General features: G+C 42.2%; 1 protein-coding gene across 17 annotated transcripts in view; it reads right to left on the bottom strand.

The window, feature by feature from the left end:
- PARD3 (par-3 family cell polarity regulator) overlaps window positions 1-13,812 on the bottom strand; it is a 565,232-nt gene extending 551,420 nt beyond the window's left edge. For 16 of the 17 annotated variants that reach the window (XM_040451006.1, XM_040451017.1, XM_040451003.1 and 13 more), the window contains exons 1-2: window positions 13,492-13,812; window positions 1,627-1,728 (exon numbers count right to left, since the gene is read on the bottom strand). In XM_040451006.1, the coding sequence (XP_040306940.1) occupies window positions 1,627-1,728; window positions 13,492-13,797 (408 nt within the window). In that variant the 5' untranslated portion in view covers window positions 13,798-13,812. The remainder of the gene's footprint in view (window positions 1-1,626; window positions 1,729-13,491) is intronic. The other variant, XM_040451002.1, reaches the window with a different exon arrangement.
- Window positions 13,813-16,333: the final 2,521 nt, after the last annotated feature.

Genomic DNA, 16,333 nt, shown 5'->3' with positions numbered 1-16,333 from the left:
AGGAAGGAAGGAAGGAAGGAAGGAAGGAAGGAAGGAAGGAAGGAAGGGAGGGAGGAAGGAAGGAAGGAAGAAATGGGGACAAGGAAAATATTGAAAGATTAATACAACCTAGTACATCTCTTTGTAATATTGTGGCTGGCCAAGGGCACCTGTTTGAATTCTTTATAAACCTTGACCGTTGCTTTAAGCTTTGAAGTGGAACCACATAATAAATTGACTATAATTTAAGTCTCTGGATAAGTGAACTGCAGGAAAAGGATTTGAGAGTCACCTTATCCCTGGCTCACTGAAAAGCCCAAAACAGAGAAGTGACACCAAGAGAAATAGCAGCAAATCATAAATGGGCAGAAAGTTCTGCATTTTTGACACAGTGTGTTCCTGGACCACAGGAGCTACAGGGACAAATCCTGCAAGGGCAGGTGCTAGTAAATCAAATATCCTTGAATTTGCACACCATTTGATACATGAAATTTTTCATCTTCCTTAAGATTTCAAGAAAAAATAGAAGACATCCACCAATTCTGAACCAGGCACTATGCTGTGAGAAAGGAGGAGTAGAGAAGACATGATAGCTGCATTTAGCCAGCTCCCAGACAAGTCCTCCAAGAGGGAGGATGAGGCAAAGGGTCAATGGGGGGGGGGGGGGGCAAAGGCGGGGGGGAGGAAGAATGAGGGGGGGAGAGAGAGAGAGAAGAAGAAGGAGGAGGAGGAGGAGGAAGGGAGAGAAAGGGAGGGTAAGAGAGGAAGGAGGAAAAAGAAGGGGAGGAAGAAGGCAGGCAGAGGGAAGAAGGAAGAGAAATCTGTCCAGGAAAAACCAGAGAGAGTACTAGATAACTTTGCCAGCTTCCAACCCCATGATGATACATTCTATGTGCAGCTGGCAGCCCTTCCCTAAAGTGTGGCCAAAGGCTGCTCAAGCCCTGTCACCTCGTGACTTCTACGTGCAGAGCCAAATACCCTGTCACAAATTCTTAAAATACTGAATGTTACTTCTTTTCCTCCTCCTCCTCCTCCTCCTCATTCCCTCAAAGAGCACAGACAAAAGGGTGGGTGCAAGGAGGACACTAAAGTGCCACGTTCACAATGCCAAAGTCACATACTATACCGAGGATGGCATTGCGGTGTGAAAGCCCACCAAGAGCAACACTGAGGAAAGTATGGCTTTCTGAAAGCAGAGCACAAACCGGCAGGAGGCCTGGGATGCACCTGCCCCCTCTGCAGCCAGTGTGCTGCACAGGCCAGCTTTTTTGGGATAGGCCAGCGCTCGGATAGAACTCAGAGACCTTGCGTTATCACACCCTGAAATGGACCTCCGTTGTCAAGAAAGATGTCAGGTTTGGTTAAAACAAAAGGAAAAAACTGGCACAGGAACTTCTTAAAGATACTTCTATTTAAAAAGCTACAATTTTAAAATTCCAAGACATAGTAAACCTAATAATGTCCAGGGGTCAAGAAAAGCATTACACCCTAGAGTTCAGGGTAACGAAGTCTCACAATACATCATGAGTGGCCCTAAGGTTCTTTAAAGTATGTGTCTCAACAGGAAAGGAAGTACTCCCATCTACCCACTCCCTCTCCAATCTTCACTAAATGCATCCAGAGTGCCTTCCCTGAACGTGAACTCACTCTGTCTTTATCATCTGCTACATCACAGAGGGTGTCATCAAGGTCTAGTATTCCTCCATCTCCATGTTCAAGTCTGTGCACCTGTATCCAGTAGTTTGGATCCTGTAGAGAAGAACAGAAACACCAAATACAGCAAGTTAGCATCACCAAAGGAAATGCAACAAGCTAAACTGTGATAATTTCTTGCCCATAAAAGGGAATCAACAATATTGCAATTGATTGAAAATTCAGGTAGTCTCCTGTCTCTGCTGTTGTCAATTTCTCTTTTATGATGGACTTAAGCAGACTCTTTCCTTTGGCTGAGCTGCTGAGACATTGTTATAACAGGAACTACAGAAACTAGCACAAGTCATTACATAAAAAATATTGGTTTCTTAACGTATACTCGGTTTCCCATTGTCCACCACAAAATAATTTTTAATCCTCTCAATCCAATCCACACAGATATTCTAATAAGCAAGCAACATCTATCACATGTCTGAAAAACTCATGTCACAGCCTATCTGGGGGAAAAAAAGGAGGTTGCTCAAAGTAAGCCCTACAAACAGGTGTAAATATATTAATACAGAATAATGCTGACAATGCCATTAGTGAGCAAAGCAAGCTCAGAACAATGTGTGTGACTGGAGTCTATTTTTGTAAAAACAAAGCTAGATACAACTGTATACATACATATAAAAATATCCCCAAAAATACACACCAAAATGTTCAGTGGTTATATCTAGGGAGTGGGATTGGGAGAAAAGGAAGATAGAGGACTCCATTTTAAATTTTGCACACTTCTTCATTGGGTGTGTGCACACCTGAATATGTATACACACACATATAAACACACACATATGCAAACACACACACATACATACCCATACACATGATAATATAAAACCATACTTTAAAATAATACTTGAGGGGCACCTGGGTGGCTCAGTTGGTTAAGCACCAGACTTCAGCTCATGTCATGATCTCACTGTTTGTGGGTTCAAGTCCCACATTGGGCTCTATGCTGACAGAATAGAGCCTGGAGCCTGTTTCAGATTCTGTCTCCCTCTCTCTCTCTGCCCCTCCCCAGGGTTCCTGAACCACAGCCTACATCAACTGACTCACACCTTGAGGCCAAGGAATTCATATTCATAGGAAGCCCTCCAAGAGAATGTCTAACACCTAAGGATCACTAAAACAAACACTTCTAAAAAATATGGAATTGTCAATCCTTGTCACTTTTTCACCAACACAGAAAAGCAGCTCAGACCCTAATTCTCAGTTATTAAACATTACCATAAAAACTACTAGTGCAAATAGCCTATAGTTACTCTGCACCCTCATTTGTCTGGATTTCTTTCAAAGGAGTCAGTACTCAAATTGGTTGTTCATCTAGAACACAGAGAGACTAAATTTGTAAAACACACAGCACACATCTCTCCCTCCCCCCCCCCTCTCTCTCTCGCGCGCGCACGCGCTAACACACACACACACACACACACACACACACACACACACACACTGTGGCATCCAGCTTCATTCTTGAGCCTTACTCTGCATGATTCCCTGACTACAATGTCCTCCAGAGAGTCCTTAGGGACACCTGTTGCTATGAATCCAGTAGTGCTCCAAAATGTGTCATTTCTACATTTGTTGAGCCATCAAAGAAAAAAGTCCCAAAACGAACTATATCCTTACTCTTCCTTACCAAATGGCATTAACCCTCCAAGGGAAACTAGGAATAATCAATATCCTGCAGGTGAATAAAGAAAGCTATACCTTAACCATCATTCCATAGCCACTTAGAACAGGGCCATCCTGCCTTCCTCTTCCCAAGGAAGCTGTAGGATGACCTAATCAATTTAAATATCAACATTCATTTCTAAAAAACTTTCATACACAAAGAAGCAGACTGACCTCCAAAATGTGACTTATAAAACCTGCTCTTTAAGCTTCCCAATCCTCCACACTCGCTCCATATAAGGTCATAATCTACAGCCTTTCCAGAATATTTTTAGCTACTCCTTCGAAATAAGTTCCCTCCTAGCAATTTCTCAACCTCTTAACTTTTGTATTTTAGAACTTGCTGTGGTCCAGCCTTTCTCCATCAGTTAGTTCCCCTTTCACAGCCTGTATTAAGTCCTGCATCACTGTCTCCCTGCCCCCCATGGAGGCCTCCACTCCTCGGAGCCCCACCTTATTGTTCAGGCTAACCCTTCTGACCCATCACGACACCCCAGTCATCATCTTCTCCTAGAGCCTTTCCTGACCAGAAAGCCCCCAAGACAGGTTAGAAGTCTATCTCTAGCCTCACCATTAATGTTTCTGAAAACCATAGCAGTATGGAAAATAGTCCTCAGTGTAAACGCTGAGCCTTTAAAAGCTGTTAATATATCTTATACAAACTAAAATAATAGTACAAAACCTTCTACTGATCCTACTTTACCCTCCAGTCACTCTACCAATTCTCTGATTGTCTTTACAGTGTAAGTTTTTTAAGATTTGATGTCTAAGATTCTTCTTCTCTCATAATCCTGTTCCAGTGAAGCTTCCTCCCCACCACACTCCCAAAAATATCCATCAAGGTTACCAACTGCCTCCATGTTGCTTAATGCAATGGTCCATTCTTGAGACTCATTGTTCTTGGTCTATCAGCAGAATGTCATACCACTAATTATTCCCTCCCCCTTCAAATACTCTATAAACCTGGCTTATAATCTTTCAACTATCTGATCAAGGCTTGTCTAATTTTGAGATCCAGCTTTGTCTCCTGCCTCCAGAAGGGTCCTGATTCAATGGTCAGCTATGCCAAGCAGCCATGACAACACCATGTCAAAACACTTATCAGGCCAGCATTTATTAAATACCACTCCATAATACGTGAATAGAAACTATCTGGAGAGAAAACACTGAGTAGGAAATCAGCACTAATCCCAACAGAGCATACTATACAAAAAAAAAAAATCAGATCTAAGCAGGGCACATAAAAATGACCTCTTCCCACAAGAGTATAAAATACAGGAAGGATATGTTTGCCACTGAGAAATACAATTCCCTGCAACAGTAGTCTCTCAGGAGATTTTAACTGGCTTTCATCAACACAATCCTCTATCAATAAACAGAGGATTTGCTGTATTTTCAACAGAATAGTGAAGAACCCATAGGGAAAACTTTTCTTAAAAAGAACATATTTGTTGACTCTACTTTGGTAGTTTACACTAAAAAGTTTGAAATATTAATAGCAGAAATCATTGTTGTCCCAGCTACAGAAACTTAGAAATGTAATTGAACAAAGAGTTGTGATAAGACACTTAAAAATACCCATAAACACTAATTCTACAATAAGTATACCTGTCATTAGGTTAAAAAGCAAACGTGACACAACACTCAATTAAAAAAAAATAAGAAGAATCTGTCTTACTCAGGGTGTGTATTTTTAAAATAACCAAAGATTTAAACACTAACAACAATATTACCATGACAACCAAAGATCCATTACACATGAGCAAGAAACGAGGAATGAAGTTCATCTATCAAGTGGATGAGCAAATGCCCTGGCCAGGCAAGGCTCCCCAAGGATGGGCCAACCACAGAGAAGAAATCTGGGGACAAAACCACATGAAGAATCACTGCTTCTCACCCAGACTGAGAACAGGGGCAGAGACCTGGCCTAAGTCTGGAAGGAAAGAAGTGGAGGGAACATTTCTAAGACAGGCGAGAATGAAAGCACAGGCATAATTTGATAAAATGCCCATTGCAATGGATGCTGGTGCCCACTGTATTCCAGGACACAGTAAGAGAAAACAGTACCAGGAAAGTTCTAATGAAACACAGGCTCCATAAAGAAATATCTCTAGCCCTGTAGAGAGAGCATCATCACATTGTGCCAAAGAGCCATGAGCTTCTGTGAGTTATGACCTGGTGGAATACACACCTGCTGCCTGTTTCTCACCCATACAAGTCTCAAGAAAAGTATCTGCAATTAGCAACAGCAATACCCTACTCTTGCAATAACTGTGCAAATGGTGATGGTCTGTATCCTGTCATGTTTTCAAATGAGAATATATATATGTACATATAAGACCATGAAAAGATAACGGAAAAATTATGTTGACTTAAAAATTAATTATTTACTATTTGCAAAGCACTGGATCAGGGCAAAGCAACAATCGTTGCTGTCAGATATTAAAACTTATCAGGTAAGACATAAACAAGTTAAAAAGAGGTAGACCATGTGTCATAAGAAAAAGAGACATAAAAATGCACTGAGTTCAGAGGAAGGCAAGATTAATTTTGCTTGGAAAGATTCAGGAAAGGTTTACAATGAGCAGGCTGGAGGAAGGAAGAACATGAACTCATTCTCAGCAGAAGGACAGGTAGGAAGAGGGTGGGGTGGGGGGGCAAGTGTGGGCACAAAGTTTATTCATTACATTGTGAACATAAAATTGGCTCCACAACAAAAATGGCAGGTAAAAACCTCCTATCAAAGAGACGTATTCTGCCTCCATCCTGAAAGCCCACTGAAACTGCAGTACATACATATTCATCAAGGTATAGCCCCACAAAAAAAAAACAAAGAGAACAGAGGGAGACCAGGGAACACAAGTGCCGGAGGCAGGCCAGAGAAAGCGAGCCCCAAGCTGACCATGTGGAAACCAGGCAGCAATGTGACTTCCTCGGTAGGGCCCTACACGGCTCTGGAACTGGGGAAACCAAGTGCCTCGGGAGACAGGAATGAACATGGGTGGAAATACACCAGGATCAGCCTAAAGTCTCTTTCAGAAGCAAAGTCCCAGTTTTCCCTCCTGACTCCACACAGCACCATGACAGCCCCAGCAGCATCCTGGAGACTTCCTCTCCAGAGAGGGTATGACGAGGGGTGTGAACTGGGGGACCGAGGCAGAACACCTGCAGAGGTACTTGAAAATGGGAGGAGATGAGTGAACATATACATACTGAATGCTAAGAAATCCAGCTCTCTGCTTCCACTTTTTCCCAGAATGCTGGCAGCTGGGTTTAGGCCACCTAGATAAAAGGCTGGAAGATCTCTCCCTGGGCATCTGACCACCTGAAGACAAAAGACCAGGTGACCCTCCTGTGTAGCTCCAGCTTTCAAGCCCTTGCCCATACCCTGTGGTCTCTGTTATAGTCAGCACTTCTTACTCAGCCAATAACAGAGGTACAGACCCTGAGGAAAAAAGCTCGAAGGATGGAATATAGGCCAAACAAATAGAAAACACACATTGAGAAAAACAGGTTATATAAAAAGAAGACGGTCACAGGGCGCCTGGGTGGCGCAGTCGGTTAAGCGTCCGGCTTCAGCCAGGTCACGATCTCGCGGTCCGTGAGTTCGAGCCCCGCGTCAGGCTCTGGGCTGATGGCTCAGAGCCTGGAGCCTGTTTCCGATTCTATGTCTCCCTCTCTCTGCCCCTCCCCTGTTCATGCTCTGTCTCTCTCTGTCCCAAAAATAAATAAACGTTGGAAAAAAAAAAAAAAAAAAAAGAAGACGGTCACAAAAAATTCAACATTGATACCCTAAGAGTTCATGTTACAGCCAGGTGGCAAAGGAAGATGAAAAGGGAGGGAAAGAGAAAAGGAAAGAAATTGAGGAAAACAAAACAAAACGCTCCTGGAAAAGTTGAAACCACTGCAAGTAGAAAGTCATTAGAAGAGCTGAGAAGAGTTGAAGAAATCTCCCCCAAAAAGTAATGGAAAAAAGAAGATTATAAAAATGGGTAATAAAATAGAAGACCAGTCAAGTCAAGCAGCTGAATAAAAGAAGTTCTAGAAAAAGAGAACTGAGAAAACAGAAAAACAACAGAAAACCATTCAAGTTAGTTCCCCAGGATGACAAGAGTTTCCATTTTTAAAAGGCCCTTAGAGAACCCAACACAAATTATGAAATCAGGCATACAACAAGGCATATGAGAACAGAACAGAAAAGACAAACAGAAGATAAAACAAAAAACGTCCAGAAAGTAAAATACAAGTACCACAATGAATGGGTAAGGAATCAAAACAAGTTTGGCCTTCTCAAAAGCAACACAGGAATCCAGAGAACAGTGGTGTTAATACTGTCTTCAAAATTCCTAAGAGAAATGGTCCCCAACCAAAAATACTACACCTCATCCAACAACTATCAGTAAAGTGGAAAGGTAGAAAAAAATTTTTTTAGAAATGCAACTTCTCCAAAAATTACTCTCTCTGCACCTTTCTTAGGAAAGTACTGGAAGATGTGTTCCACGGAAATAAACCATGAATGAGGATGGCATGGCATATGAAAATAGGAGACAAAACACAGAAGAGAACTCCCAGGATAATGGTGAGGCTGATCCAGGATGTCAGCTGGGCACCGGGTGTGGAAGGTAACCAGTCCACATGGGAGCAGCCCAGAAGCTCCAAATGAAAGGTCTTCAAGACGAAGCTGAAACAGTATTCACTGTAAATACTAAGATGTTACTTTATTTAAAAAAATTTTTTTTAATGTTTATTTATTTTTGAGACAATGTGAGAGACAGAGTGCAATCAGCGGAGGGGCAGACAGAGGGAGACACAGAATCTGAAGCAGGCTCCAGACTCTTGAGCTGTCAGCCCAGAGCCTGACGTGGGGCTCAAACTCACCGTGAGATCATGACCTGAGCCCAAGTCGGATGCTTAACTGACTGAGCCACTCAGGCGCCCCCCAAGATGTTACTTTAACAACTGGCCAACCTGGAATAGAACTGGTTGTAAATTTATAGAAGACCAAACAAAGGAAAAAGCATTGTTTATTTCAAGAGAAACACAAAAGTTGTAAGGAAAATGTCATCAATGTATCTCTCATACACAGTTCAGCTCTGAGAAGCTTTTAATAATGAAAATAACGTGAACATCAAATACTTAATCAAATTTATAACTAATTTCAAGGGAAGGAGGTCTAAAAAGTGTGTGTGTGTGTGTGTGTGTGTGTGAGAGAGAGAGAGAGAGAGAGAGAGAGAGAGAGAGAGAGATCTCAGACAGAAACACAGCCAACTAATGGCTGTGACAGAATGGAGGCAAAGCACATGTGGAGCAGTGAAACAGGGTTAAACCTTTCATGTTACGTCAGAAGATGACAACAACAAAAAAAGAAGTAACATAAGAAGTCTACACAGAAATATGGAGGTAATATCAAAAGAATCAAGTGCAGGAGTTGGAAAAGTCCACCTCTCAGGGAGCAGGTGCTACTCTTTTCCTAAAAATCCTAGCAGTACTCTCTGACTATGCACATCCAATATGTTAGGAAATGAAAACACTGGAGAGAAACAGTTTGAAAAATTCCTGAAAATAACAGGGCACACAACCTGAAGTGGGCATTCATCACTCCTATCAGATAGTTAGCTGGGCAAGACAAATGCAGTTAATGACATAACAAACAGAAAACATTTCATTTTTGAAGTCAATAGAAGACTACAAGCAATAGAAATTCTAGATTCCCCTGATAAGTATCTAATTTACTTAAGCCCAAAATATTTTAATATTTATTTATTTTTGAGAGAGAAAGGGTGTGAGCTGGGGAGGTGCAGAAAGAGAGGGGGACAGAGGATCCAAAGCAGGGTCCCTACTGACAGCAAAGAGCCCAGTGTGGGGTTCAAACTCACGAACCATGAGACATGAACCAAAGTCAGATGCTCAACCAACTGAGCCACCCAGATGCCCCCAAAACAAAACATTTTTAAAAACTGTTCTATAGTTCTTAAAAAAAAAAAAAAATTGGAGGCGCCTGGGTGGCTCAGTCAGTTGGGCATCCAACTCTTGATTTCGGCTCATGATCTCCCAGTTCATGGGATCAAGCCCTGCATCAGGCCCTGCACTGACAGCGCAGAGCCTGCTTGGGACTCCCTCTCTGTTCCTCTACTGCTCACTCGCTCTCTCTCTCAAAATAAATAAACATTTTTAAAAATGAGTCATCGGTATCTCAAAATAGTCATGATACATGCAGTTTTGACTTTACCTACCTTAGCTCCATTTCAAAAACTCTTAACCTTCCGTACAAATTCAAACCATAGGACCCATTTTCAATTTTGTTATAATAACACTGTTGACATTAAACAGATTTTTTCTGTAGAAAACACAGATGGTCAGAAATCATAGCTGATGCTGAACAATAAAATAGCGACCTCTATCACAATGAGGGATTATCTACTATTTAATGGCAAGTGCATTCCTCTGCCTCCCACTTTTCCATCCAAACCACACCCCACACCCATACCACCAACCTCACCTCCACAACATAACACAGAGCAAACCACAAACTTGATGCCTTCCTTGAAGAATGACTGGCTTCATTTAATATGTCAATCAAAAAAGAAAACAGCAGCATGAAACCAAAGGTGAATTCCAACCTCATGGAAAGAACTTTCTGGCGTTTTGTTTGATGAGAATACATAATCTGTCAGAGAGTCACACATTAGCCTAGAAATGTGGGAAATTGGCCCATTATTGACCTCTACTTCTGACACAACTTCCACAGCAACACAGAGTTCACTTTAATCATGGCTGCTGCCCCAGTCCCTGCACCCCTCCATAGAAACAGAGGAAGTGTGGAAGGTAGCGGGGACTGTCTTGGGACAGAGCCAGGGCCAGAATGAGAACCACAGTAAACACCAGCTATATTTGCATTATGTTCCACAATTTTAAAAATGTACTCGTGCATTACCCAATGTGGTAAGAGGGTTTACAATCTTCGCTTTCAATGAGAAAATTGAGACACAGAGGGAATAAGCTAATAAAAGGTCACAATTAATAAATGCTGTTGGCCAGGACTCCAGCCTAGGTCTGCTAATTCATGTCCCTGCCCTTCTCACACCCACATGGATGCTTCTCAAACAAAAGCTGTCTTCTTGGTACAGCCCCTCCTCCCAATCTCTTTGTATTTTGCACACTGTAGAGGTATGAAACATATTTCTTTCAATAAAAACTTTTCTACTGTTAAAAAAAGTTTGAAAAACCACTCACCTTAATATTACATTACATGTTCTAATCTCATCCATGATTTAAAGCAGTGGTTCTCAAAGTAGAAGTCCATTCCAGCATTATCACCTGGGAACTAGTCAGAAATGCTAATGTTCGGGCCCCTTCGGCCCTACTAAATCAAAATTTCTCAAGGCAGGCCCAGCAACCTAGGCAGGCCCACGAGTCCTCCACGTGACCCAAAAGCACAAATTCTGAGAACACAAAATTTGTGATTTAGAATTGGGGGTAGCATAGGGGCTGAAATACTTCGAATTTCTTCTACATGATTACATATCACGTTTTGCTCATAAATTCATGGGTTTAAGCTTTTGCCCACACTTCTTAAATCAAACAGATATTAGTTACTACATCTTAAAAGTAGTTACCCACACACACACAGTTCCTGTGATAACCATATAGACGAATTTCTTCCCTTCGTCTCTTCTTCCCAATAATTACCTCCCAACTCATCTCACTGCTTCTAGACTCCTATCTTTTTAGTCCTGCCCTGCATCTAGCTACCCTATCTTTCTTCACAAAATACCCATTTCCTCATGTCCCTGTTCTGTGACAGCAGTCATTTGTAGTGACTCATCACATTCTGAAAGGTTAAAATCCAACATCTCTGTCCAAGCACAACTCTCCCCAAGCCTGTGTTTCCTGGCTTCCCTTGGCTCCAGTCTCTATCCTTCAGTCCTCCCAGGCAGGCCTCATGCTGCCTCACCACATCCAGGTCTTCAACTGTTGTACTCACTGAGAAACCCCAAGCACCAGGAAAAGTGCCTGAGACAGAATAGATGTTCAGGAAACATCGGTTTTGTGAATTAATCCTTGTCTTTGTTCACTCTACTCCACACATCTGGAACACTTTCACCCCCTCAGCTCCAAATACGCAAATTGTATATACCTTCCCAAATCTAGGTCAAAAACCACCTCCGCTGTGAAATGCACTCCAACCTCCAAGTATTTATCTAGACCATATATTTGTCACTGTTTACCTCTAGATAAGTTCCCTATGGCAGCAACCATCACCTTTTTTTTTTTAGCATAGAACAGAAAACAATGTACCATATTGTATAAATAATCTGTAAAAAATAAAAGTAATAACCCCATTAGATAAAAACTACACAAGAGTTTCTCAGAGAATACAGTCAACAAACACAGGCCTGTGCTCTCCTAACTGCCATGGGCATGCTGCGCCATGTCGGGATCAACAGCCACCATTCACACCTTATCTTCTGACTCCCAGAGCTGGCTCAGGAAAGGCTGGATGGTTGTTCTAGCTGATATCCCAGACAACATCTCAGATGTGGGGAAAGAAGACTTCCAGGTACTTTTCCCCTGCAGTAAAAACGAGCCCAAATTCCAGCATAAACACCTTCATCCTCACCCACACAGGTGAGTTTCCAGCATCACTGGCCTGAAATGCCAAGCAGAAGTGAGCTGAAGCCTGGATAAGCCTGCCTATAATGTAGGGAAAGGAGGGCAAGACGAAAGCTCACCTCTGTTCAACTTGGCCAACCAAGTTCTCACCTCTCTAGTCCTGGTGAATGTAAGAACACGCAAGGCCACGGTGGGGTGGGAGTGCTGTTACCTGTTGAACTGGAAGTCAGTGAACCAAAGGCTTTTCTAAAGGGCAGGGAAATGTGAACTATTGTAAATGCATTAGCTCCCAGCCTAAGTCCCTAAAAGACAACACAGCTCTATAGGATATTTGCCCTGGGACTGAACGCCTCCATTTACAAGCCCCGCAACCATGAATGCTATGAAAGCAGGCACCTGGCCCTTGGCCCTCCTCTAGATCCACTCCATTCCTCCACCCTTACTCTCCAAAGGGCAGGTGAGGGGCCACCAGGTACTGAGCACTTCCTGTGTGCCAGTCATTCACAAGCCTGTGAGGTCAATGTTTTCAGCTCCATTTGTAGATGAGAGGTCTAAAGGACTACACAGGAAACTTGTTTAAGACCATCACACATGTAATTAAAGTTGCAGGGGAAAAGAAGCTCAGATATCACTCAAACTTCTAAAGTCCTGCTTTGCCCTTTTTGACACATTTGTCTCATGCAGGAATATCAAACAGGCTTGTGAGGGGTACAAATTTGGAAGGAGAAAAACAGACCAAGATAAAGTCTTCTTTTCTTTCTTTTTTCCTTAGAATGGAAAAAATGATGAAAAATATATCACCCACCAATTAATACACTCGACTAACTTCAGTATGAGGAAGTAGTGCTTCATACCACGTTATCTACCAAAAACATACAGATTTAAGATGCGCTTCATTCCAGTCATGCACCAGGCGATGCTGGATTAAAAACTGTAGGAAAAAAAAAAAAAACAATCCATACACATTAAAATAGGGCCTAGGATACCTCAAGGTAGAGACCCACCGTGTGGCCACAGTGGCCCTGAACACATGTGCCATTAAGACAATAACTACAATATTGTGTGAGATCTTTTAAAGATAATGAAAATGTTAATTTTTTTTTAATGCTTACAAAAGAAGTAACCAACCTAAAAAATCCTTAAGGTTACTCACCCAGCCCAACACAAGAAAAACCTACCCTCGCATATTTACTCTCCAACCAGCAAACAAGAGAGGCTGACTCAGACCAGAAAGAATTCCTCTGACCTGGAAAGAAAACCTCACTGCAATATGATAACTCTAAATAGCTCAGAATTCTAAAACAAACCAACAAAAACTTGACCCCAAAGCAGCTCTCAACTACCCCCTCATATTACTTAATCCAAAAACCACTTCCCAATTTTTCTTAAACTATCTCAAATCACTTTAAGGTACATGACTAATTCCTCACACCTGGCAGCACCAAACACGACTGAATCAGAAGAAATATTCCTAAACATACAGGAGAGGAGACCACAAGGAGTGAATTTTGACAGAGGGCTTGCACCTACCTCCAATCTCCTTCGGGGGCCTGGCAAACAGTTATCCAGCTGTACCCTGGGACCCCTATACTCAAGTCCAGCACACCCCACACTGCATGGGGTCTGGGTCAGAGTTGCACAGCACCACAACATCCCAACACAAGTATGGCTCCAAGGCCATGGACACCAGACCACAGTGCTCAGAGTGGGGATCAGACCACAGCCACTCAGGAGGGTGGAGGGGCCTGTTCCCAATGTCTCCTCAGGACTACTGATGCCAGAGGTGGGGCTTCCTTCTCCTCCCAGAATACTCCTATCATCAGTCAAAGGAGGCATCTATGATGATATCTTCAAAAGATTTGCCCAAGACAGTGCTCCTGAGTCTTATTGCCATGAGCATCCCTGCAGACAGGAATGTGTGTCAGCTTTTGGAAAAGATTTTCAGCAGGGAAGGGAGCAATATAGACAAAGGATGTTTACACACATGCGCACACGCACACACAAACACCAAGCTATAAGCTAGTCAGTCCATGGGATCTCCTCGTCACTCAAACTTGTTATAGCTTGTTTGTACCCTCCTGGAAAGCCATCTCTATCTCTTCATTTGTGAAACCCTTACTCAACTTTCAATCCCTGGCTAATCTCTCTTTGCAATGTCAGTCCTTAATCTCACTTCATCTTTTGCCCCTATCTCTCCACAGTACTCACAACAATGTCTTGAAGATGTGCATGTTATATAATTTATCACTGTACTGAATCTGTGGACATTATCCATTCATTCAAATATTTATGGAGCATCTATGATATGGCAGGCCCTGAACTAGGTACAAGAGCTACAGCAGTCAAGTTCCCTATCCTCTTAGGATCTATAGTCTAGCATAGGAAACAACAGAGACTCTCTCTTAAACACAATCCTCACACCCAAGAACATTCAGTGATATATATTACTGGTTATCTCAAACCAAAGATCAATTTGTATTCCATTATTAACATATTTGTTTAAAAAATTTTTGGCACTTAGATTTTTCCTGGAAATCCCTAATGTGACTTAAGACTTTATGTGGGCCCATCTGGTCAATTTCAAATACATTTGAAATGGGGGAGTTTTTAAATAACGGCTCCAAGATACCTTATGAAATATATGTAAAGATTATAGTAATGCCGTACGATTTCTTCATTCCTTAAATGCACAATTAGTTCTCTGTCCTTATACAGTTTATAAAGTTTTCCCTTATAAGGTATTTGAAATTTAGGTACCTGTGCCTCCAATTTGTTCCTTCTAAAAAATTATGGTACATGTGATACATACCATCTAAGGAAAAAAAAATTAAGCAGCACAATCCGAGCACTAAATTAGAAAACAACAAGCACAAATATATTATTACCCCTGTGCTTTCCCTTTCCATAGTTTCAGTTACCAGCCACCAACCACAATCCAAAAAGAGATGATCCTCCTGACGTACTGTCAGAAGGTTAGGATTAGCCTAATGCTACATCACAGTGCCTACATCATTTACCTCCCTTCATCTCGACACACACGTTCTCACCTCACATCATCACAAGAAGGGCGAGGACGGTACAATAAGATATTTGAGAAAAAGGGAGGCCACATCCACATAATTTTTAGCACAGAATATTTTTATACTTGTTCTATTCTATTATTGGTTATTGCTATTAACTCCTACTATGCCTAGCTTACAAATTAAACTTTATCAGAAGTATGCCTGGACAGGAAAAATCCTAGTGTGTCCAGGGTGTGGTGCTGTCTGAGGGTCCAGGCATCTCCTGGAGGAGGCCTTGGATCCTGCCCCTCGAGGAGAAGTGGGGAGTGTCATCCAGCTAATCTGTACTATCACTATTCTGTAGCATACTTGAAAGTAGAGTTTCTGATAAAAATCCTGCAAGGAAGCAAAGAAGCAAATTAGTTCTAAGGAAGCTCAGGCAAAATATAATTACACAAGTAGTAATTAAAGTGTGAAACGGACTACCTCAAACAATGAGAGTTGTTAAGTGTAAACTTATCGGACTGGGGTGAGGGGAAGAAAAAACAGGAACAAAGCCAGTTTGTGAAACTTTAAAGATGCACAGATAGAGTGGCCGCAACAAGGAACCAGGACTTTGATGACAAAGGCATCTAGTGGGCACATATCCTGTCTATCAGTGGCCACAAAGAAGGGCAATAAAATGGCTCTAGGAGCTAAGTGGCCTGACATCGCACAAGTCATTTCCTCCTTGTGGGCACCCGAGGCCTTGTGTGTAAAAATGAAAGGACGAATCATCCCTGAGGTTCATGTGTTGCTCAACCTGTCTGTGATGCTGTATCAGGAAAATTCAACACACCCAGGCAGGTTTCCTTTCCTTAGTGGAAAGGAGACAACCATTCCTATGACCACCATAACCTGGTCTTGAAAACTCATAAAATTAAAACCACCTAATCTTCCCTACAACATTCTCCATCAAACATGTTTATAAAACACATGTCCCTGCAGTAGCAGAGTATGAAGCTCTATAGACCCCATCCCCCTGAAACAGCTTCCCAAAGTGGAGAGCCCAGGGACAGCGTGGGAACCAGAGCTCCGCAGGTAGCAGAGCCACGACCCCATGCAGACTGCTGGAAGGGCCCTGCCAGCAGGACTTGTCAGGGATATAAGAGAACATCCACATGGAGGCCTCTAATGATGGAAATCATTTCTGCACTCACTACACACTTGAACAACTGAAGACAGCAAGATGGCATGTCACAAACTACCAGTCAGTTAAGAACTTAACACTCTGTCTGAAAATGGTTGTATTTTAGAATAAAGGGGGGTCAGCCAAGTCTGTGAAAATGCCCCTGTTCTCCAAGACTTCCATGTCAATTTGGGGAGGCAAG

The sequence above is a fragment of the Herpailurus yagouaroundi genome, unplaced genomic scaffold, assembly GCF_014898765.1.
Source record: "Herpailurus yagouaroundi ecotype Mexico unplaced genomic scaffold, PumYag 203, whole genome shotgun sequence".
In the NCBI taxonomy this organism is placed as follows: domain Eukaryota; kingdom Metazoa; phylum Chordata; class Mammalia; order Carnivora; family Felidae; genus Herpailurus; species Herpailurus yagouaroundi.
Note: the sequence above shows the minus strand (reverse complement) of the source record. Positions and strands in the feature narration are given on the sequence as shown.